We start from the raw sequence: 24,123 nt of genomic DNA, 5'->3' as shown, positions 1-24,123 counted from the left end.
AGCGGGCCGGATGCCGGCGGGCGGAGGAGTGGAGGGTCACCAATAGAGAGTGTAGCTGTCCGTTAGGGTGCCATGCAGAGGTGGGGGTGAAGAAGCGCTGCAGGGCAGGTAAGGCACAGTAGTGACAGTGAGGGTTCAGCAAGGGAGGCACGTCGAGATGCCAGCGAAGTTGGAGATAAAGGGCAAGCCTTGCGCAAGGTATATGCTAGAGTATAGGGTTAAAGATGTACATTCACGGGTCACATAACAAGCATTTCTTTGTAATGCAGTCTTACCGCGTGCTGACCAGAGTGGAGGAAGAAAATGTTCATATGTTCAAGCAGAGGATATGTTGCAGAGTTAGGAGTGGGGCGAAGAGGTCTCAGGCAGCCCTCAAGTCCTCCCGGCTCTGACAGGTTCGGGACAGGGGGCCTTGTGCTACGGGCCTTAGACGGTAGGGCTGGTTTGTACCTGCCGGCGGCCGCAATTGGTTGATGTAGCTGCGTCAGAACAGGTTCCATAGCAACCGAATAAACAAAAACAGATTGGGCAGACGGCAGCCATTTTACGAACAGCTGGGAATACAAATGGCTGGCGCTTCGCTTGTTGCATACATTCTGGTGATCTGGGCTAAAAACACAGCAATGGTGGGTCACTAGCAGGTGGAGATCACATTGTGTAGGCAGCAGGAAGGTGGTGGCTGTCGCCAGTCTTACGAGACGGGTGGAATGGTCGTAGTGAAACACACGTGGCAAGCACGGTGAGCGCATGGTCCTCTCTGTATAGCTCTGCAGCAGCAGAGCAAGGTGTAGAGGCTCTTGCCCTTTAGGAAGATGAATGGCAGCTGGGCTCGGGACAGGGGTCCTTGTGGGTGGTAGGGCCGGCTTCCACCTGCCGGCGGCCGCAATTGGTTGATGTAGCTGCGTTGGAAGAGGTTGCTTAGCAACCGAATAAACAATGCCCCCCCAACCGAATAAACTTACCATGCCTCTTGGAAGTCTCTAACCAAGTTAATTTTCCTGTGAGTGATCCCCATGCCATCACCTTTAAGACCCTGGCCTTTTGCGCAGCAAAATCCTGTACCTTGATCCCCCTCCAAACCACTCCTGTGCTTGAAAGAACATGAAGATATCCACATTCCCTGCTTTGTGTTCCAAGTCTTTGTTTTGTGGGCTTTGGTCGTATGGGATTTTCCCATACAGCTTTTGCCGCAAAACATTTTCCCTTGCTGCCCACTGCCTGTCCCACCTTGGAGAGGGGACCCCCTCCATCTCCTGCCCCCCACCTCCCAACTCGGTCTCCTACAATAGGAATCCCCCCCAGGTCCTGGTCCGAACCCGCACCGCCACAATTACTGGAATCACACTGCCGTGGGTCCTAGCATGCCCCTGTATGCCTACCGCTCGCACACCACCTTTCCACCCACTTCATTCTAGGTACTCATCACACTGGGCCTCATTACGACCCTGGCGCTAAGTGTTTAACGGCGCCGTAAAAGGCTGCGGCGCAGTTAAACACTTAGCGCCTTACTACGAGGTCCCTTTGCGGGACCCGACCTTAACGGCTGGTCTACACCAGCCGTTAAAGTAGGGACATGCAAAGGGACCTTGGTGCTAAGTACGGTACCGCAACTTGCGGTACCGTACTTAGCGCCTTCTCCATTCCCATAGAGCCCTATGGGGCGAAAATGGGAATGGGGAAGGGCCATGGTTCAATGGGGAATTACCGCCCCGCCAACCTTGGAACGGGGTGGTAATTCCCCATTGAACCATGGCGGGTCCATTACAACACCGGCACCAACCATGGTGCTAATAGCGCCATGGTTTAGCGTTGGTGTGTGTAATGAGGGCCACTGTCTCTCTAGCTCCTCACATCAGTTCAGCGTCCAAGTCATCAGGTGCTATTCTCAGACTTCTCCAACAGAGTCAAGTCACCCTAACCCTTATCTCATGCCACTTAGAATACTCCAATTGCCTCCATGTGGGTATCCGTGATACATGCGCCGGAATCTACCCGGTGCTCAGAACTCTGCAGCTAGGCGCCTGCTCCATATGGACCATTGGAACCGCAACACGTCAGAACTGAGCAGACTCCACTGGCTAAGAGTCAACCACCACAGCTCTTTAAAAAAGCTATCTATGTGTAGCTCACTATGAATTCCAGTACTTTGGGCGCAAACCTCTACAAAGTTATCTTTGCAGCTGCAGTAAGGACCCAAACCTCTGCTTAAGAACGTGACTACAGAAGGAAATCCCAAGCTTCTCAAAATCCTGCTTCACTAGTGCTCTTTCTCAGTACAGACCACTCAAACTCTGGAGTTCACGCCAATTCCAGCACCACACGCAGGACCACAACCTCATTCCATAAAATCCCTTAAAACCGGTCTATTTCCACCCTCTGGGTTTTGAGGCCAGCATTATTCTACATACGGCCTAAGCACCTTTTACCCATCAATGACAGACTCAGCCTTCCAAGACACAATGGCTGCTTAGTCATTCGTTTAAGTTGTGCTAGTGCTGCATGCAAGAATACAATTGCTTCGCAGCACACATGGAAAGAAACAGACCAGGGAGTGCGGGTTACAGTATATAGTATTATAACACCTTGAGGGTGTCTTCCTTGGAGGAGGTTTTGCGGTCCCAGGGAGTTGTAGGTAAGTTAGGAGAGAGCAGAGAATAAGTGCGAATATGTGGCTGCTGGGGGTTGAGGAGGGATTTATTTACTAGGCTCTGGAATTTCTTTGGATTTGGTTCCTCGTTAATGTTCCGTGGTAGGGCAATCCAGAGAGCGGGGTCTTTGGTAGGGAACAGTCTGCATGCAAGTTTGGACTTCTTGTCATGATTGACTTGCAGTCTTCTGGCTGCTATAGACCTCAGAAGGCATCAGGGTTGATAATGGTCTATTTGGATGACTAGGGAGTGCTGGCCCTTTTTCCAGAAACCTTGTGGCTCTGCCAATGATTTTACTTGGATTCTTTGGATGATCGGATGTCATCGGAGTCATTTTAGGACATAGGAAGGCCGGTCGTGTTTCTAGAGGCCAAAGAGGAGTCTGGTGCCTCAGTTAATGAATAGTTCTAGTGGATTCAGTTAGTATAGAAAAGCAACAACAACGTTCACTACAGCCTATCGCGCGACAACAACTAAAGTCCTACCTGTACAGATAATGCATACCTCTTACAATGTCAACAGACGGATAAACTGCAAGGCCCTTGTAGCTCCATGATCAACGCACATTTCCGCTCCTCGTGCACAGCATCAGTGCATGATGTGGCACTGGTGTCCTCCCTGTAACACGCCGGCAAAACATTGCCAAGACTGACTTCGTTACGTTGACTTTGTCAGTCATTTACTTCTTCATACATTGACTTCGTATTTATTGATGGTAATGTGTATGTTAGGGTTAGCTGAGAGGAGGGGTTGTGGAAGAATATGGGTTGGGTAAAGAAGGGGTACATGGGGGGGTCTCCCCCACAATGACAAGGTGAATGTATGATGAAGTAAAAGTACGAAGAAGTCCATATCAGGCTAAGTCAAGGCAACGAGGTCATTGTTGGACAAAGTGAAGTGAAGACATTCATCAAAGAGACATCTACACCAAGCTTGCACAAAGGTTTCCTCCCACAGCAACTGTCCATATCAACTCGCCCAAAGCATTCAGTTCATGTGCCCAACAGATCTTGCACTTAGAGGGGCACACTAGTGGTGCAGCAACAAGATCGCACCACCATGATCAAAGCACCTCTCTAGACGTCATGCACGGCACGCAGCATGATACACATAGCACAAACGTCAACCATGCACTCTTCCATTTGCGCATTGTGGCCCCACCCTTCAACTTTCAGGCAAGCCTACAGCACTGCTAGGCAATACCAATGGTAGTTTTGAGCTAACATAACGTAACAAATGTTGTATTTGGGAGGCCCATCCTAAAGGGGCACCAAAGGGGGAATATGGCTGACCTGTACTAATAGGAGTCATCACAATCTCTGCTCCACCTCGGAGTGCAGTAGAAGGATGTCCCACTTGGTGTTAAGAATCAGAGCATATGGCCAGGGCAGCCTCTCCGGGAAAACATGATTGAGTGCCAGGGCCAAGGACTCCAGGACTAATGAACGTGTGGGGCAAGGGTCCATCCGAGCTGAAGTGGAACATGGCAATGCCAACAACCATCTCTTCAGCTGCTAAGCTAAAGACACATCAACTATATTGCTTGGCACCAGAAATGTTACTACCCAGGGCTCTGGTGTTTCGAAGATCCGGATCCTGTGTGCACTGAGTCTGAACTAGGGGTAAACTGATCTGCAGCGCAAGGGGCGGCGTCAGGGAGCGAGAGCAGCTAGTGCTGCCCTTACTAGTGCTGTTCACAGTGCTTACTTTGTGGGGGTGTGGCACTTATTTCTGAGCCCCGGCACTTATGGTCTCAGGCACAGTTTGATTATGATGTGGTGTGTTGGCAACTTTATTATTGGAACTGCCAGTCACATAATGAACACCTATATAATCAGAGCAACATGTTAATGATGATTGTGTTTATAGACACACTTGAACATGTGTGTCCTGTCAAGGCACGACGAGTATGTTATTTTATGTGTATGTTGATTGGCATTTGTAAATCACACATCTGCCGTAGTGAGAACACCAGTCAACCACAATAAGCTGGTGGGAGTTGCAGCTTTAGTCCGTTCTAGAGTACGATCTCCGGCCCATTGACGATCTTACATTGTTTAAGCCACTCCTGCTTTGGATACCTTTGTGGACCCTTCCAGCCCTATAGAACTATGCCTATGGGCTGCTGTGCGCTCTACAAATATGAATAAATAAATAAATAGAAATATGTTGATGGATTTCATGACTTTGGAAGCTATCCACTCTGCTCTTTGGCTGAAACATGTTAAATTCCACATGCACAACTTAAATCTCCTTACTCTGTGGGATCAACCGCCCACTGTGGCGACGGGATCATTGGATTTGGTAAAGACGGCAGGCTTGCAGGCATGTAGACAATCCATGAAGGCGGCTTCGCTCAAACATTCCTGCAGGCGTCAGTACTTGAGCACCAAGGAAGACTTTGGGCTCGAACCCTATCTAGATTTTATTAAACTCTTGCATGCACGATCACTTTATCTAGTAGATCTAAGAGCAGGCATGTTTACGGATTTCTGCTTATATAAAGAAATGGTCCTGGCAAAATAGCTCAGCGTGTTTGATCTGTGGTGCACCCATTGAAACAGTCTCCTGTTTCAAGTTGTTGTGCCATGGATATGATGCTCTAAGAGCTAAATGCTTACCCATGTTTAGATCAAATGGTATTCGGAGGTCTGTGGATGCATTACATTTTTGTATAACTAATGGTGAGCTGGCAGTGGCCCACTTAGTGGCCAAGTACCAACATAGGGCATGGCTGAGGAGATTGAGAGTTTCTAATGCTGTTGATAAAGCAACCTCTTGCGATATTTAGCTGTTTTAGGCTGATTTTACAGTTTGGGTAGATTTTACCTTTTGCAAATTGACCACAGCAATGTGACCTAAAAACATTTGACCTTTTGACCAAATTGACTTCCATTGTTAAGGATGCAGGAGACACCCCCACTCTCCCCTTATGACCTACTTACATGAACATGAGGAGCGGGGGACACCACCGCAACCCCTGAACCTCATGTTCAGGTAAGTAGGTATTAACCTATTTGACCTAAAACAAAAAGGTCAATTTGTACCGGATGCAAAAACGGTCAATTTTGCCCACACAGAAAAGGTCAATTTGGTCAAAGGGTCAAATGTTTAGGTCAAATAGGCTAATACAATTTTTACCTAATGTGTATTATCTGGTGTTTATCTGGTAACATTTTGTAATGCTGGTGTTACATGTATGATGTGAGCTTTCATGGTATAAATACCGAATAAAGCTGGTATTCAATTCAATTCATATATGTTGACAGCATGGGGAGCAGACGTGGGTGGGGGCAACAGTAGGCGGGGAGCTGCCCACCCTGACGCGTCATGGGCGTGTTAAGAAATATTTGAGCCCCGGCACTTATTGTTTTTGACAAATTAAGCACCTGGTGTTGACCCTGACCAGGTGGGCAGAGATCTGATTGTGAGCTTTACTTTGGGCACTTCTGATTCCTTCTGCTTGGAATGAACAGGGGAAAGGTTCGCTGTCACCCTCTGCGCAGGTCCCTTCATCCATGCGTACACGTATCCATTAACAGGTTGATACCAGTAAACCTCTGTTTTTACAATGTGGTGCCAGCAAATATATTCCTCCTGTCTACATCATCGCATATCACGGACTGTGTTAATAGGGGTATCCATGCAGCCAGTGACCCATATCGATTCATTGGTCGTCTCTCGCTCCCATAGATAGAGCCACTGGCTGTGTCCTGAGGTTGCCTCACAGGGCCCTGTCACCTACTGCAAGTAAGCAAAAATAAAATCCAATTAATGATTGACGTCAAAGAAGAGGCGGGGCTGAAGTGGGATGTCTGATATTTAGCTTGCCCTACCCTGACCATCACACCATGTTTGTCTATGTTTGACGCAATCCACCTCACGCTTTACAACTACGCGCACTAACCTCACACCTGCCTCAAACAAGTCTCCCCAAACCAACTGCTCTGCTTTTGCCCTCAGGATTGTGGTGCATGGAGAGGAATTCCTCAGAGGCATCGTGCCGGGCTCTGCCAAACCTTTCAACTTTGCCACAAAACTTGGACTGACGGAAGAAGAGGTAAGCAGCCGAAAATGAGAAGTCGCCGTTCCACAAAAGCAGAATTTTCATAATGGTGTCATGTGTGCAGCGGTGGTCGATAACGCGCGCCACCTGCTGCCCTGCTTGTAATAAGTGGAGTAGGGCAGGTCAGGGGCTGCAAACTTGCTTATTCAAAAAACACTTTAATTGCAAAGACTAAGGGCCTCATTACACGGCAGGGGCGTTGCTAGGGGGGGCTAAGGGGGCTATAGCCCCTGATCTTTTGGTTGTAGCCCCGGATAGAATCTCAGGAGCTACAGCCAAAAGACTAGCTAGCCCCCAGTCCCAACAGTTCCGACATCAGCTTAGCCCCGGGTCTTTTCCAGACCTAGCAACTCCCCTGTTACACGGTAGGAGGTAAGGGTTAACGGTCACCGGTAATGGGGTTGGTACTTTAACACCTGCTTTTAGCCTACCGTGTAATGAGGCCCTAACACTTTAAATGCAAACGTGGACTTACTAATGCAGCTGCTTGCGCCTGTGCAAGGAAAAGGGAGCGAATGTCTCTTTTGATTGGTCATGAATTGCTTTCATATTAATTTCTGTACCCAAATGTGTTGGCCGTTTCGGATTTAAACGCCCTCCATTTGTTTCCGTGGGCAGTTCTTCCGTTACTTTTTTGTGGCATCTCAGACTGTAACGTCTATGAAGGTTTACCCACTCATTTCCATGGGGGGCGGCAGTGTGATCAAATTCACCTGTGGTGGATGGCCTGCTTTCTATGTGGCAGCTCAGGCCACGAGGGAGGAACGGTCCTGCAATCACTTGTGTTTCCCTCACTGATTGGTTTCTGAAGATAAAACCACGCATGCGCCACACCTTCTACCAATCCCTAGAGAGGGTTCGCATGTTTCTGCATCCTAGAGCGCCTCTGGTCAGTCACTCCTAAGCAGCAGAGGAAGAGGCAAGACTTTGCCAGCTCCAAAGTATCAAATGAAGGCTAAAATGTCCTTAAAATTACCTCAATCAAATTGTTCCCAAAAGCAAAATGTACAGTCGAAGGAGGTGGCGCGAGTCTCTATAAGATACGAATGTTGGGCTATGGTCCTTCAAGTCCAAACACTCAACAAGGTATTAGGAAAAGTCCACTCTGATTTTCCTAAACATCTGTGTATAGTTCACCAAAAGGCGGACCATTTAATTATATGGAATTCAATCATGTCTTCCCGAACTCATGGAGGCGGTCATTTAATGAATGCATGCGTGGAACAGGAGCGTGAGTCCCTTTGGTTAACCTGATTCGGGGAACACTATCCTTGAGTCAAGTGTGCCTCCTCCCAAACTTTGCATCTGGGTTTCCCAAACTGTCCTATTTCCAATCTAGTTTACACATACTTAACATATATGATTTAAGCTGTATTAGGTCACATGCCTGTGCTGTAAATAAGCAGTATCTTTTTCTAAATACCAACATCCTACGTAGTCTAATATATACACAAATGCCATGGGCCATTACACAGGGCCTGGAAGGAGACATAATGCCCTACCCAGTTAACCAATGGAATCGCCTGAGCACAGTCCTGCAGGTAGACACAGTTCAAGGATTTCGACATTTCCAGTACAGACCCCCTATGTGATCCTCCTATGTGACCGTCTGTGAAATATGAAAGACAGATCTGGAGACCAGTTAGTGTCTCATGTATTGGAAATGGCTCCAGGGCATGTCAAGTGATGCAGACACATACCCCCTCCAGGAACATGGGGGTCAGTGTCGCTTCTGGATTTCCACAAAGGTCTTGCTTAAGGCCATGCACATGGGTGCAGTGTGATTTTGTGGCAGTTGTAAATGGGTGAACTGCCTGCAGGAAATATTCACTTTAAAATCTGGGAAAATTCAACTTGCTTGTCTTTTAGAAATTTGGCAATATTCGTGGTTTGATATTATGTCATCTGGGGAAGCCCTTCAGTTAGTAACAACAAGCGTAATAACTGGTGTGATATGATATAAGTCATTTATAACGTGCCTGTACACAAGTGTTTCTAGGCGCAACAAGACAAGGGAGGGAAGACGGATGGAGGACAAAACAAACGTTCTTACTAGGCCTTGTGTCATTCAGATTGTGCAAGTGCGACAACGCCAAGTGCAGGGGCAAGGGAGAAGGGGAAGTGTCAGGGAGAGGGAAGTGCAATCAGGGCAGCAATGCTCTGAGTAAGTGCAGTCATGGCAGCACTGCTCGGGGAAGTGCAATGAGGCAGGGGACTGTAGAGGTTGCAGCCCCTAGTGCGCGGTGGGCCCGGAGGCAGTGCAGGGGAGACTTACCATGGAGGAGCCTAGTTGGTCAGCAGGGGAGGAAAAGAGAGAAAGCAGTCGAGAAAAGGAAAGTCTTGTGAGGCTTCCAGAACTTCGGGTGGTCTGGCTCAAGTCTGAGAGGGGTAGGGAGGCCATTCCAAAGGGAGGCACCTGCAGAGGAGATAGATCTACCCCCCACTCTCTGCTTTGAGAACCTTCTGACCCTAAGAGAGTTGGAGGTAGTTGAGCGAAGGGATCGGGAAGGAAGTTATTTTGGAAGAGAGAGTTGGATGAGGTGCAGGCCCCGGCCCCAGAAAGCCTTGTGGACGATGCAGAGGGTCTTGAGCTTGGTCCTTGCAGCCACCAGGAGCCAGTGGAGAGATTTCAGGGCTAGAGAGATATGGTCCCTGGGCTTTAGACCAAGAATAAGTATTGCAGTCCTGTTCTCGATTAGTTGCAGAGGGCAGGGAGTAGAGTAAGGAAGATTGAGAAAGAAGCTACACCTAAAGAGAACCAGGGCTCGATAGACAGTGAGCTTCTGGGGGAAGGTGACCAAAGGAAGAATACCTCTGAGGAGGTGCAGCTGGTAGTGGACCTTCTTGGCAAGGTACGTGATGTGCGTAGAGAAGGAGAGGGTTGAGATGAAGGTGACACCAAGGTTTTTTTGCATCGCTGGAAGGTGAAGGAAGAGGGCCGAAGGAGGGCGGCCTGAGGGAAAGCAGGAGCAGAGGTCCAAATGAGAAGGATATCCATCTTATATGGCATTAAGGCAGGGGTCGTTGGAGGTGCACCAATCCTGGATTGCAGATAGACAGTCCGGAATGAATGCGAGAGGAGAGGAGGCTGAGGAGAGCCTGAAGGAGAGCTGAGTGTCATCCCCATGACACTGAAAGTTAGAGGGGAAGGTAGCGATCAGGTGGGCCAAGGGTACCAGGTAGGAATTGAAGAGCCAGGGTGAGAGGTTCGAGCCCTGGGGAACACCACAAGTGGAGAGAGAGGTGGTGGAGAGGGTCATACTTGAGGAAGGAGGTCAGCCATTCCACACCCTGATCCGTGATGCCCAGGCTCTCACAGAGTTGCTTGATCAGGATGGAGCGGTTGACTGTGTTGAAAGCAGAGGAAAGGTCAAGGAGGATGAAGACAGAAGGAAGGCTGGAGTCAAGATTAGTGAGCAGATCTTCACGGTGTCCAGAAGAGCAGTGTCCATGCTTCTGGCTGTTCTGAAACCAGTCTGGTGGCCATGGAGACAACCAACAGATTAAGTGTGGAGGGTAAACTGGGAGATGAACAGCTTTTCCAGGAGTTTGCCCAGGAAAAGAGTGATAGAGATCAGACGGCCAGGCAGTGACGATCGGCAAAAGTTTTTTTGAGTCTGGGGTTTAGATTGGACGGCTTGAGGAGAGAGGGGAAAGATCCAGTGGCGAAACAGTGATTGTAGAAATCGGCCGAGGATGGAGTGAGGGTGTCAATGTGGTCCTTGATGGTCCTGGAGAAGCAGGGGAGCACCTGTTTGGACGACACTTTCATAGATCGGACTTGTCTGGAAACCTTGTCAGGTGTTGTCAGAGAGAAAGGGAAGAAAGGATGAGGAAAGGGAGATGCACCAGAGGGGAGCCACGAGAGGTTGAAGCAGAGGAAGAGGAGAGCGGGGATAGGATGTCCTGAGTTTTAGTGGTGAAGTGAGAAGCCAGAGCAGTACAGAGGGCCTGCAAAGGAACAGGAGAGGTGGAGACTGCAGAAGGATTGGCCAGCTCCTTGCAGATTTTGAAGAGTTTGGTTGTGTTGCTAGAGGCTGCAAAGACGCAGGCTTGTATGTGGGCTCTCTTCTTGGACAGGACAGAGAGTCTGTATTGCCTTTGGAGCAGGCGATAGGCCAGTTTGTCAGAGGATGTGCCTGAGGCCCTCCACTTCCTCCCAGCCACTCTACACTTGCGTTTCAGGGTGACGAGGTCGGAGTCATACCACGAGTTGCACTTGGAGGTAGGCTTCAGACGGGTTCTCATGACAGGGGCAAGGATGTCCAGAGTGTTGGACATAGAAAGATGCAGGTTAGAGAGGGCTGTGTCAGGGTGCGAGTCTGCCGCAGGAGTAGGAGGAGCAGAGAAAGTAGAGGCAAAGGCATCCACTGACACACGCTTCATCGGCCGAATAACCGAGAAGGTAGGTGGCAGTGCTGAGGTGGTCTTTGCCTGGGGGACAGAGAGTTTCAAGTGAGAGGAAAGCAGAATCGTGTTCACTTATTTTAGATGTCTTCGAATTGTGGCTCAGAGTTAATGGCCACTCTTTCCCACCCCCGAGCGTGATCAATGACTAGCCACATGAATTTTGGTCATATTGCAGTTTTTTAACCATTGTTTGGTGATGCACCATTTAAATGCAAGCAGTAGTTGTAAGAGTAGCTTTCAATGCTGGAATAGGTGCCGAATACACAGGGGCAAAGCAGGCAGATGCCCCCGTTCACCTTGAGCAACAGGGGCAGGAGTGTCATTTTGCCCCTGTGGAGATTATGTAAGTACTTGCATAAGGGATCTTTTAAGTGCAACCAAAAAAAACCAACATCCGGATCGAGAGAAGGCCGTCTCAAAAGGCAGCAAGCTGTGGCTTTCTAAACACTCACTGGGCATGGAATGGCTTCGGCACCTCTCCTGCTGCTCTCAGTGTTGGGGCAATGTTAGCAGGCATCTTGCCAAAATTAGCAAGTACCGCTCACTTCAAAGTGAGAAGGCCACCTCATCTTCACTTCAGCTTTGAGTTTGGGGACAATGGACACGCCATGGTCGTTGTTCTCCTTTTGCCACGTCTCACTTGTTTCGCTTTTATTTGTTTACTTTTTCTTGCATTGACTTTTAGCCTTTCATTTTATTTCCATTCTTTCTTTCCTGACTTTGTGTTTCTTTCCGAATCTTATATTCCAGCCATCTCACCTGTCCGCCTTCCCTTTTTCTTTGACTCTTTCATCTGCCTGGTATCCCACCCACCCCAAGATTGTGCTGCTGTCTTTGTCTCCCTCTCTCTCTTAAGTAGTGAGTCCGCCCCCTGCCGCTCCCAGATCACATATACCTGGCTGCTCTAAACCAGAGGCTTCTGATTCAAACTCCAATAAGTTAGCTCAGCATGTTAATGCACCTGCAGTATAACTCTGCTTTCAACCAGAGGGTCCAGCAGCCTAAGAGACTGGCAGAGAAGAACAGAAGAGAGGGAAAATTGGAGACTAGTAGGCAAAGAAAGGTAAGAGGGAGGAAGGTGGATGAAGACATGGAGAGAAAGAGGGAGGGGGAGAGAGAAAGGCAGGGAGTGGGCTAGAGATAGAAATGTGGAGAGTAAAGGAGGGAGGGAGGGAGGAACGGAGGGCAGGGCAAGGGGAAAGAAAGAGCATGGGGGACTGGGTTTGGGAAATGACGAGCAAAGAAGAAAGAATGAGGGAGGGATCGGGAAGTTATGTGTGGAGAGAGAGAAGGAGAGATGAGCGGGAGGGGGAATGAGGGAGTGTCAGTTGGAGAGATGGGAGGAGCAAAGGGAAGCCACATTAAGCATTTGAGGGATTGAGGGAGGGGAAAGCGAGGGAGTGACAGAAGATAAAAGAGGGAGAGTGGGAGGATGGAGGGATTTTGGATGGAGTGAGATAGGAGGGAGTAAGGGAATGCAAGTGTGGAGAGGCAATTGCAGGGGTGGTGTAGATGGGCGAAGAAGTGGCCCTTCATGGTGCATCAGACATATACATATACACATCGACACAAACCCTAAGAAACAAAAGGTATAAAACAGAAAAATAATCAATACCTCCACAGGTGCGGGAAAGATCGAGGAAGGGATGTGCCACCCTCAACACGGTACATCGGAACCACAGGCCTTCTAAAGCACGAGGTCTGTCTGAGGCCCTCCTGATGGGGCTGGGAAAACGCCAACCAAGCATTGTGATGTTTAACCCACGTCCTGAATGCTACTCTGATGGCCAGAGATTCTCGCTAAGTTTCCCAGGAACAGCGTCAGGGCCTTTCAACACTTTCAGTTCAAATGAGCCCTGTGCCCCACGAGGGCTGCATGTTGGCAGTTTTATGGCACAGCAGCATGCTTCTTTCATTCAAAAAATTAAATGTGTCCTTTTGCTACAGGCTGCTTTTGCTGGTGACTTTAGGCCATCACCTCCTGCTGGCCTCTTGTAGTATCCAGCAACCTTCTTATAACCTCCTTGCATTTTTACTCTAGTTTCCTCTACATTTGCGTCCTGCTGTCAAAGTTCGATAAATAGCTTTTTATTTATGTATGTGTCCAGTGCCAAAGCCCTCAGGCGTGAGGGCTGACATCAACACAAGAACATTTCAGTGGACAGGACACAAGGATCAGTTCAGAAAGGGCCTTTTACTCGAATAGTAACGTTTTTAGGCATTTTCGGAAGATCAGCAGGTTTTTTTCAGTGTTCATTTAGTGTTTCAGCTTCCCGCTGGCTGCCTGTCCATGATAACCTGCAGATACTAACCCCCTCGCTGCATTCTTTTGACTCCATTGTAACTTAATCACCAATTCGACTTTGGACTGTTTTTCCCAGATGTAGGTCAGGGGGCTCAAAAACCTATTTTTGAAATGGGCCCCCACCAGCCCTGACACATTTTCAGGTCGCCCAGCAGTTTCTTATTTCTTTGTATTCACTTCTCCTAACTCTGCAGCCCTTGCACCTTAGGCTCGCTGGTTTGACCCCGATTCATGCGGGTATCAATCCAAACTCTGGAATGATTCCATGCGAGGCAGAAGTTTCTCATTCTCACTGGGATGCCCTGTGCTTTCTATCAAATCACAGCACATGCACAGCACATGCCGACCGGAGCCTCATAGTTTGCTGCCTCAGTTGTCAGGCAGTGGCCTCAATGCACATGTATCATGGCCTACCTCACTCCTCTCTTTTGTGCAGATTTTGGTTCGTCAGCATTTCTTGATTAAACATCGTCATTCTGATCTACTGCACCTTTTGTGCAGGGACAAGATTAGGGAAGAATTGATCAGATTGCAACTATAAGTGAGAACATTCGCATGGAAAGATTGCCTATGCTCCTTTGGACACCTTGCAACAGAATACCATGTTTTTATCAACGTGTTAGTGCAAATCGTGCCAACTTTCGAAGCATTAGGGTTAAGGATTCGGTAATTGAAAAATAAAAAATAACCTCGCCCCTGTACTGAAAATCAAAGTCGGCGCCCATGTTTACGCTGGAACCCCTTGTTGTCAGGCTCCCAAGAGAACAAACAATGGCTCATCTGGGATCTGCATGCATACTGTCTCAGCAACAGTGGATCTTACTGCAAGCCAGAAACTCCTCAAATGTGGGCACCCTCACCAGGTATGAGGATGAGCCCACCTGCTTACATCCTGTCTCGCACCCGTACTTTTGGGATGTGTAGTACCAACTGTGTAACTGCTGGTATTGGAGTTTGGTTGAGTTCTCGCTGGGGTGGTTTTAGGTGCAGGCCTCCATTGTTTCCTGAGCTTACTCTTCAGTCTGAATTCACGTATCCCTCTCCCAGTACCGGGTGTAAATCTACCCTATTTCTACTTCGGGAATCCTAAAACATGGAGAAAATAACTGACACTGGACCTTAGGTAGAAGAAACCACCAGCAAAGGCTTTTCAAAGCCCATTGACAATGTTAAATGTTAAAGGTATTTGTACCGCCCACCATCACCAACGGAATTGGTCCCCAGGCGCTCTGGCGGATCTGCAAACGATAAGGGGGGGGATGGCTTAGTAAGGTGAAGAAGGTGTAGGATAGTGAGAGGAGTGGTGTTCTGTTGGCAGCTTCAACTCGGTATACACCAGGTGCTGAGCTTTGGTGCGGGTATTGGATCGGTGTCAGTCCGCGTGTGCGGTTCCTCCGGCTTATGTGTTGTTGCCGTGTTGTGAAGTGCGTGCGGCTTGTGGTGCGAGAGATGGTTGTGTGAGTTTTTGAGTGAGATAAGCATGCAAAGTTTGAGGTTATATTGGTTAGTGGGTTACCTGACCTTTAGCATGCTAACATTCACAGTATTGTCTAAGTGTGGCACTGATGATAATAATCATTTGCGGTGGTATACAGTGCTTCGTTCCAGACTCCCAGAGAGCCTGGAGATTGATGGGGACTGTCCATCCCTACTCACCTAACATCCCCCTGGCAGCGCTATTATACATTAGGCCAGACTCTGTAAACGTGATTAGGAGGCATTGGGAGACCTGCAGGTGCCAACCAGGAGGGATATGTTGCCAGAGGGAAAAGTGATGGATTTCGAATTCCTAGTACAGACTTCGGGCATGCATAAAGGCCAGTTTCTATTACATGAGGGGTTGGTTACAGTGCTTAGAACTAGATGGCCGGAGGGTCGAGATGGAATGCAAAGCGATCTAATCCTGGAAGCCATGTATGATATGTCAGAAAGAGGCCACGTCTTCTCCAGAGTATATGAGCTGTTATCAGATACATTTACTAAATCCACACTGAAGCTGCGTACGCAACGGAAAGAAGACCTGGGAGGTCCTTGCCGGACACGGAATGGTCCCGGTCCCTGCTTTACACTAAAAAGGTCTCCAGGAATTCTCGTTTTAAGTTAACGCAACTGTACGTCACCCAGTGAGCCTACTTAACACCACACAAAATATCACAGTTCCACAGAGCGAGCAAGCAGGCTTGCCCTAGATGCAAGAATGATTAGGCAGACTTCATTCACATGTTATGTACTTGGTGCAAAGGTTCTAGGCAGCAATCACAGACAGAGATGCATGCCTGGCCCCAGATGCCTGTCTACTGGGGATGTTCCATGGGAGGGTGTCGGGGGTGCAGGGGGGGCCTAAGGAGGAGGGACCTAAGACCCACCATTCCGGAATGAAGGATTTGATTTGTGTGCTTGCAAAACGCAGGATCGCCAGGGCCTGGAAGGCATAAGAGGGGCCCAGCGCGGACACTTGGTGGGGAGATTTGAAGAGATGGCCGTTTGCGGAAACGTCTGTCTGGTACGCGGCAGCGTATAGAGGCATGAAAGAGGTGAGTGTGCATGTGGCTGCATGGAGCGCCCTAACTCAAGCCATGTTTCCTCCCTCGGAGAAAATGCAGCCTTTAGACAAATAAAATTGAACAATGAATGCTTTTGGAACTTTGGGTGGGCATACTGAGTGATGTGATATGCAGGAAGTTGCCATCTTTGAAATTATTGGGGTAACGCGTGACTGATACTGTACAAGCAGGGGTTACTGCAGGTTTTATTTTGGTTGTGTTTTTGTTTCATTGGTTTTGTTCTTTCTTTGACTGTGTTAATTGATTAAATTAATGGTTGTGAGAATATGTCACACTGTAAGGTCACAGGTTGTTTTTGTTGTATGTTGGAATAAAACAAAACAAATGTTTTTTTTTTTAAAATGATGACGGAGAATTTTAGACAAAAAGAAGAAGGAAGCTAAACTTGCTTTTGATGTGAGGAAGGCAGTTGGAATGCTCGGTTGGATCAATTCCTGTTACAGAATTATAGAAAAGGAAAAAAGCAACTTATTTGCACCCAGTCATACAGCAGAACTTTAAAAACAATGCTGTCAAGCTTGCAACCTTCAAATGTTGGTGGCAGTTGCTCAGTGGTTTGGAGATTACTCTGGTGTGTCTGAGTGTCTATGAGAGGGGCACGTGCGATATCCTGAATGGCTCTGTCTATGGGGTCAAGTGGGGTATGCTAAACAGATGTGTGCATGAGAGATGGAGGCGTGTGGTACCTGAATAGAGTGGAGCTCAGGGATGAAAAATAAAAGGCAAAAGGGGGAGGGCTGAACGCCTTCTGCATGTGGAGTGCGCATGCGTGAATAGAAACATGATATGAGGGCATCATATTTTTTAACAGTGACAGTCTGAAGCCATGGAAACGAAAGGGTTGCCCTAAAGTGGCAAGGACAATGGCCAATGTAATTATGTTTTTTTGATTGATTGATTGATATTTTATTTCTATCGCGCTCGTACACAAGTGTTTCAGAGCGCGACAAGGCAAGGGAGGGGAAAAGGGGACAACAAAGCAGAGATCTTACTAGGCCCAGTGACATTGAGAACGTGCAAGTGCATGGGAGAGGGGGAGGGGAAAAGTGCATGGAAGGGGGGAGAGGTGGAAAGTGCGAAGCAGAGGAGTAACAGATAAATAACAATAAATAAATAATAAAGGCAACAAACAATGGTAATGCAGCCAGCAATTTGCAAGTGCTAGGTTTAAGGCAGCAGACAGAGTATGTCTGATAAGTGCAGGAAGAAAAAGAGGGGGCTGTATGGGTACAGATACAGACCCCAGTGCAAGGGGTGGCCCGGAGGCAGTGCAGGAGGGTGGCAGGAGGAGCAGGTACCTGGGCCCAAAAGACAGAGGGTGGCCAGGTGCACGGTGCCAAGAGAGTACAGATCAGCAGGGGAGAGGGGGAGCGAAGGCAGAAGAAAAGAGGAAGGTCTTGAGGTGTTTCCGGAACCGGAGATGGTTCTCCTCAAGTTTTAGAGTGGCAGGGAGGCTGTTCCAGAGGGAGGCCCCAGCCGAAGACAGAGATCTACCCCCAGCTCGTTTCTTAGAAAAACGACTGACCCTGAGTGAGTTGGAGGTAGAGGAGTGAAGAGCTTGAGAGGGGAGGTATTTGCGGAGGGATAGCTGAAGGTATGTTGTAAGAAAAGTTGCCCTGCCTGTGACCGATTCAACCTGCATACATTCTGCCTGGTTGTAAGTCTGGTAATTTCGAGGTACTTCAATCCCTGGTTACCTTCATAGAACAACAATCTTTCAGAAAGATAGCACCCCACGCACTGTCTAAGGAGATGCTATACATTTCTACCAAAAAAGAAATTAAAAAAGGCCAATTGTAAAAGGCCATAATAAGGATCACAACTGTTATGTACTCCTTTAAATAAAAAAACAGATTGTTGTTCTATGCAGGTAACCAGGGATTGAAGTACCTCTAAATCACCAGATGTACAACCATGCAGTATTGATGCATGTTGAATCTGTCACTGGCAGGAGAGCTTGAAGCCAGGCACGAAGTATGAATTGCAGGTGGGGTGCATGGATAAAGCAGTCATTACATTACAATATCTAACTGCTAGTTACATTGGAAGCCCCCCTTTTTACAACTTGTTAAATATTATATTGATACACCCAAGTCGACCTTCCTTTAGTCTAAGGGAATATGTTGCTGTAGTTGCCGGTCAGTGTAAAGAAGATTACTTGCACAGTCTAAATACAATTAAACCAGGGAGCCCAACAAGGTTTTATGGGAGCCTAAGAAAGCTGATAGGGGTTTGAGAGACTCTTCTTGGGGCAGCCAACCTCAAGTCCCACAGCTTTAAACCACCAAAATGCCAAGGAGACATCTGTCCTGCCTCCATCATCAAAGAAGGAGCCAAAGACTTTGCCCCCTTCATCACCACTCTCATTAACACCTCCTTTGCCTCTTGCTCGGTACCCAAGAATCTCAAAGACGCCTGGGTCAAACCACTTCTTAAAAAACCCACACTAGACCCAAGCATTCCCACTAACTACTGTCCCATCACCACTGTCCTGTTCCTGCTAAAAATCCTTGATAAAGCAGCCTACATCCAAATCCAGAACCACCTCGAAACTCACAACTTTTTTGGCCTCCGCCAATCAAGCTTCAGACCTAGACACAGCACTGAGACATCCCTTCTAGAGCTGAAGATTCAAATAGATGAGGCCAGAGATAAAGGCCACCCATCCCTCCTCTTAGTCCTTGATCTCTCAGCGGCCTTCGATTTGGTCGACCAAAACATCCTTACCGCACACCTGACCACCTCAGCATCCTTCTCACCTAATGCAGGAAGGTGGATGAAGACATGGAGAGAAAGAGGGAGGGGGAGAGAGAAAGGCGGGGAGTGGGCTAGAGATAGAAATGTGGAGAGTAAAGGAGGGAGGGAGGAACGGAGGGCAGGGCCAGGGGAAAGAAAGAGCATGGGGGACTGGGTTTGGGAAATGACGAGCAAAGAAGAAAGAATGAGGGAGGGATTGGGAAGTTATGTGTGGAGAGAGAGAAGGAGAGATGAGCGGGAGGGGGAATGAGGGAGTGTCAGTTGGAGAGATGGGAGGAGCAAAGGGAAGCCACATTAAGCATTTGAGGGATTGAGGGAGGGGAAAGCGAGGGAGTGACAGAAGATAAAAGAGGGAGAGTGGGAGGATGGAGGGATTTTGGATGGAGTGAGATAGGAGGGAGTAAGGGAATGCAAGTGTGGAGAGGCAATTGCAGGGGTGGTGTAGATGGGCGAAGTGGCCCTTCATGGTGCATCAGACATATACATATACACATCGACACAAACCCTAAGAAACAAAAGGTATAAAACAGAAAAATAATCAATACCTCCACAGGTGCGGGAAAGATCGAGGAAGGAATGTGCCACCCTCAACACGGTACACGGTACATCGGAACCACAGGCCTTCTAAAGCACGAGGTCTGTCTGAGGCCCTCCTGATGGGGCTGGGAAAACGCCAACCAAGCATTGTGATGTTTAACCCACGTCCTGAATGCTACTCTGATGGCCAGAGTTTCCCAGGAACAGCGTCAGGGCCTTTCAACACTTTCAGTTCAAATGAGCCCTGTGCCCCACGAGGGCTCCATGTTGGCAGTTTTATGGCACAGCAGCATGCTTCTTTCATTCAAAAAATTAAATGTGTCCTTTTGCTACAGGCTGCTTTTGCTGGTGCCTTTAGGCCATCACCTCCTGCTGGCCTCTTGTAGTATCCAGCAACCTTCTTATAACCTCCTTGCATTTTTACTCTAGTTTCCTCTACATTTGCGTCCTGCTGTCAAAGTTCGATAAATAGCTTTTTATTTATGTATGTGTCCAGTGCCAAAGCCCTCAGGCGTGAGGGCTGACATCAACACAAGAACATTTCAGTGGACAGGACAGGACACAAGGATCAGTTCAGAAAGGGCCTTTTACTCGAATAGTAACGTTTTTAGGCATTTTCGGAAGATCAGTAGGTTTTTTTCAGTGTTCATTTAGTGTTTCAGCTTCCCGCTGGCTGCCTGTCCATGATAACCTGCAGATACTAACCCCCTCGCTGCATTCTTTTGACTCCATTGTAATTTAATCACCAATTCGACTTTGGACTGTTTTTCCCAGATGTAGGTCAGGGGGCTCAAAAACCTATTTTTGAAATGGGCCCCCACCAGCCCTGACACATTTTCAGGTCGCCCAGCAGTTTCTTATTTCTTTGTATTCACTTCTCCTAACTCTGCAGCCCTTGCACCTTAGGCTCGCTGGTTTGACCCCGATTCATGCGGGTATCAATCCAAACTCTGGAATGATTCCATGCGAGGCAGAAGTTTCTCATTCTCACTGGGATGCCCTGTGCTTTCTATCAAATCACAGCACATGCACAGCACATGCCGACCGGAGCCTCATAGTTTGCTGCCTCAGTTGTCAGGCAGTGGCCTCAATGCACATGTATCATGGCCTACCTCACTCCTCTCTTTTGTGCAGATTTTGGTTCGTCAGCATTTCTTGATTAAACATCGTCATTCTGATCTACTGCACCTTTTGTGCAGGGACAAGATTAGGGAAGAATTGATCAGATTGCAACTATAAGTGAGAACATTCGCATGGAAAGATTGCCTATGCTCCTTTGGACACCTTGCAACAGAATACCATGTTTTTATCAAGGATGTTACGGTGTTTACAACGTGTTAGTGCAAATCGTGCCAACTTTCGAAGCATTAGGGTTAAGGATTCGGTAATTGAAAAATAAAAAATAACCTCGCCCCTGGACTGAACATCAAAGTCGGCGCCCATGTTTACGCTGGAACCCGTTGTTGTCAGGCTCCCAAGAGAACAAACAATGGCTCATCTGGGATCTGCATGCATACTGTCTCAGCAACAGTGGGTCTTACTGCAAGCCAGAAACTCCTCAAATGTGGGCACCCTCACCAGGTATGAGGATGAGCCCACCTGCTTACATCCTGTCTCGCACCCGTACTTTTGGGATGTGTAGTACCAACTGTGTAACTGCTGGTATTGGAGTTTGGTTGAGTTCTTGCTGGGGTGGTTTTAGGTGCAGGCCTCCATTGTTTCCTGAGCTTACTCTTCAGTCTGAATTCACGCATCCCTCTCCCAGTACCGGGTGTAAATCTACCCTATTTCTACTTCGGGAATCCTAAAACATGGAGAAAATAACTGACACTGGACCTTAGGTAGAAGAAACCACCAGCAAAGGCTTTTCAAAGCCCATTGACAATGTTAAATGTTAAAGGTATTTGTACCGCCCACCATCACCAACGGAATTGGTCCCCAGGCGCTCTGGCGGATCTGTAAACGATAAGGTGGGATGGGTTAGTAAGGTGAAGAAGGAGTAGGATAGTGAGAGGAGTGGTGTTCTGTTGGCAGCTTCAACTCGGTATACACCAGGTGCTGAGCTTTGGTGCGGGTATTGGATCGGTGTCAGTCCGCGTGTGCTGTTGCTCCGGCTTATGTGTTGTTGCCGTGTTGTGAAGTGCGTGCGGCTTGTGGTGCGAGAGATGGTTGTGTGAGTTTTTGAGTGAGATAAGCATGCAGAGTTTGAGGTTATATTGGTTAGTGGGTTACCTGACCTTTTGCATGCTAACATTCACAGTATTGTCTAAGTGTGGCACTGGTGATAATAATCATTTTCAGTATTATACAGTGCTTCGTTCCAGGCTCCCAGAGAGCCTGGAGATTGATGGGGACTGTCCATCCCTACTCACCTAACATCCCCCTGGCAGCGCTATTATACATGAGGCCAGACTCTGTAAACGTGATTAGGGGGCATTGGGAGACCTGCAGGTGCCAACCAGGAGGGATATGTTGCCAGAGGGAAAAGTGATGGATTTCGAATTCCTAGTACAGACTTCGGGCATGCATAAAGGCCAGTTTCTATTACATGAGGGGTTGGTTACAGTGCTTAGAACTAGATGGCCGGAGGGTCGAGATGGAATGCAAAGCGATCTAATCCTGGAAGCCATGTATGATATGTCAGAAGGAGGCCACGTCTTCGCCAGAGTGTATGAGCTGTTATCAGATACATTTACTAAATCCACACTGAAGGTGCGTACGTAACGGAAAGAAGACCTGGGGAGGTCCTTGTCGGACGCGGAATGGGCCCGGTCCCTGCTTTACACTAAAAAGGTCTCCAGGAATTCTCGTTTTAAGTTAACGCAACTGTACGTCACCCAGTGAGCCTACTTGACACCACACACAATATCACAGTTCCACAGAGCGAGCAAGCAGGCTTGTCCTAGATGCAAGAATGATCAGGCAGACTTCAGTCACGTTATGTACTTGGTGCAAAGGTTCTGGGCGGCAATCACAGACAGAGATGCATGCCTGGCCCCAGATGCCTGTCTACTGGGGATGTTCCATGGGAGGGTGTCGGGGGTGCAGGGGGGGGCCTAAGGGGGAGGGACCTAAGACCCACCATTCCGGAATGAAGGATTTGATTTGTGTGCTTGCAAAACGCAGGATCGCCAGGGCCTGGAAGGCATAAGAGGGGCCCAGCGCGGACACTTGGTGGGGAGATTTGAAGAGATGGCCGTTTGCGGAAACGTCTGTCTGGTACACAGCAGCGTATAGAGGCATGAAAGAGGTGAGTGTGCATGTGGCTGAATGGAGCGCCCTAACTCAAGCCATGTTTCCTCCCTCGGAGAAAATGCCGCCTTTAGACAAATAAAATTGAACAATGAATGCTTTTGGAACTTTGGGTGGGCATACTGAGTGATGTGATATGCAGGAAGTTGCCATCTTTGAAATTATTGGGGTAACGCGTGACTGATACTGTACACGCAGGGGTTACTGCAGGTTTTATTTTGGTTGTTGTGTTTTTGTTTCATTGGTTTTGTTCTTTCTTTGACTGTGTAAATTGATTAAATTAATGGTTGTGAGAATATGTCACACTGTAAGGTCACAGGTTGTTTTTGTTGTATGTTGGAATAAAACAAAACAAATGTTTTTTTTTTTTTTAAATGATGACGGAGAATATTAGACAAAAAGTAGAAGGAAGCTAAACTTGCTTTTGATGTGAGGAAGGCAGTTGGAATGCTCGGTTGGATCAATTCCTGTTACAGAATCATAGAAAAGGAAAACAGCAACTTATTTGCACCCAGTCATACAGCAGAACTTTAAAAACAATGCTGTCAAGCTTGCAACCTTCAAATGTTGGTGGCAGTTGCTCAGTGGTTTGGAGATTACTCTGGTGTGTCTGAGTGTATATGAGAGGGGCACGTGCGATATCCTGAATGGCTCTGTCTATGGGGTCAAGTGGGGTATGCTAAACAGATGTGTGCATGAGAGATGGAGGCGTGTGGTACCTGAATAGAGTGGAGCTCAGGGATGAAAAATAAAAGGCAAAAGGGGGAGGGCTGAACGCCTTCTGCATGTGGAGTGCGCATGCGTGAATAGAAACATGATATGAGGGCATCATATTTTTTAACAGTGACAGTCTGAAGCCATGGAAACGCAAGGGTTGCCCTAAAGTGGCAAGGACAATGGCCAATGTAATTATGTTTTTTTGATTGATTGATATTTTATTTCTATCGCGCTCGTACACAAGTGTTTCAGAGCGCGACAAGGCAAGGGAGGGGAACAGGGGACAACAAAGCAGAGATCTTACTAGGCCCAGTGACATTGAGAACGTGCAAGTGCATGGGAGAGGGGGAGGGGAAAAGTGCATGGAAGGGGGGAGAGGTGGAAAGTGCGAAGCAGTGGAGAAACAGATAAATAACAATAAATAAATAATAAAGGCAACAAACAGTGGTAATGCAGCCAGCAATTTGCAAGTGCTAGGTTTAAGGCAGCAGACAGGGTATGTCTGATAAGCGCAGGAAGAAAAAGGGGGGGCTGTATGGGTACAGATACAGACCCCACTGCAAGGGGTGGCCCGGAGGCAGTGCGGGAGGGTGGCAGGATGAGCAGGTACCTGGGCCCAAAAGACAGAGGGTGGCCAGGTGCACGGTGCCAAGAGAGTACAGATCAGCAGGGGAGAGGGGGAGCGAAGGCAGAAGAAAAGAGGAAGGTCTTGAGGTGTTTCCGGAACCGGAGATGGTTCTCCTCAAGTTTTAGAGTGGCAGGGAGGCTGTTCCAGAGGGAGGCCCCAGCCGAAGACAGAGATCTACCCCCAGCTCGTTTCTTAGAAAAACGACTGACCCTGAGTGAGTTGGAGGTAGAGGAGTGAAG

The 24,123-nt window shown here is 48.1% G+C and overlaps 1 protein-coding gene across 1 annotated transcript in view; it reads left to right on the top strand.

Annotated features, from left to right (window-relative positions):
• LOC138567346 (deoxyribonuclease gamma-like) overlaps window positions 1–24,123 on the top strand; it is a 174,196-nt gene that overhangs the window by 108,804 nt on the left and 41,269 nt on the right. Inside the window, exon 7 of the mRNA XM_069645460.1 lies at window positions 6,612–6,708. Coding sequence (XP_069501561.1) covers window positions 6,612–6,708 — 97 coding nt within the window. The remainder of the gene's footprint in view (window positions 1–6,611; window positions 6,709–24,123) is intronic.

Source organism: Ambystoma mexicanum, chromosome 2p (genome assembly GCF_040938575.1).
Source record: "Ambystoma mexicanum isolate Mex_15411 chromosome 2p, UKY_AmexF1_1, whole genome shotgun sequence".
Taxonomy (NCBI): Eukaryota; Metazoa; Chordata; class Amphibia; order Caudata; family Ambystomatidae; genus Ambystoma; species Ambystoma mexicanum.
Note: the sequence above shows the minus strand (reverse complement) of the source record. Positions and strands in the feature narration are given on the sequence as shown.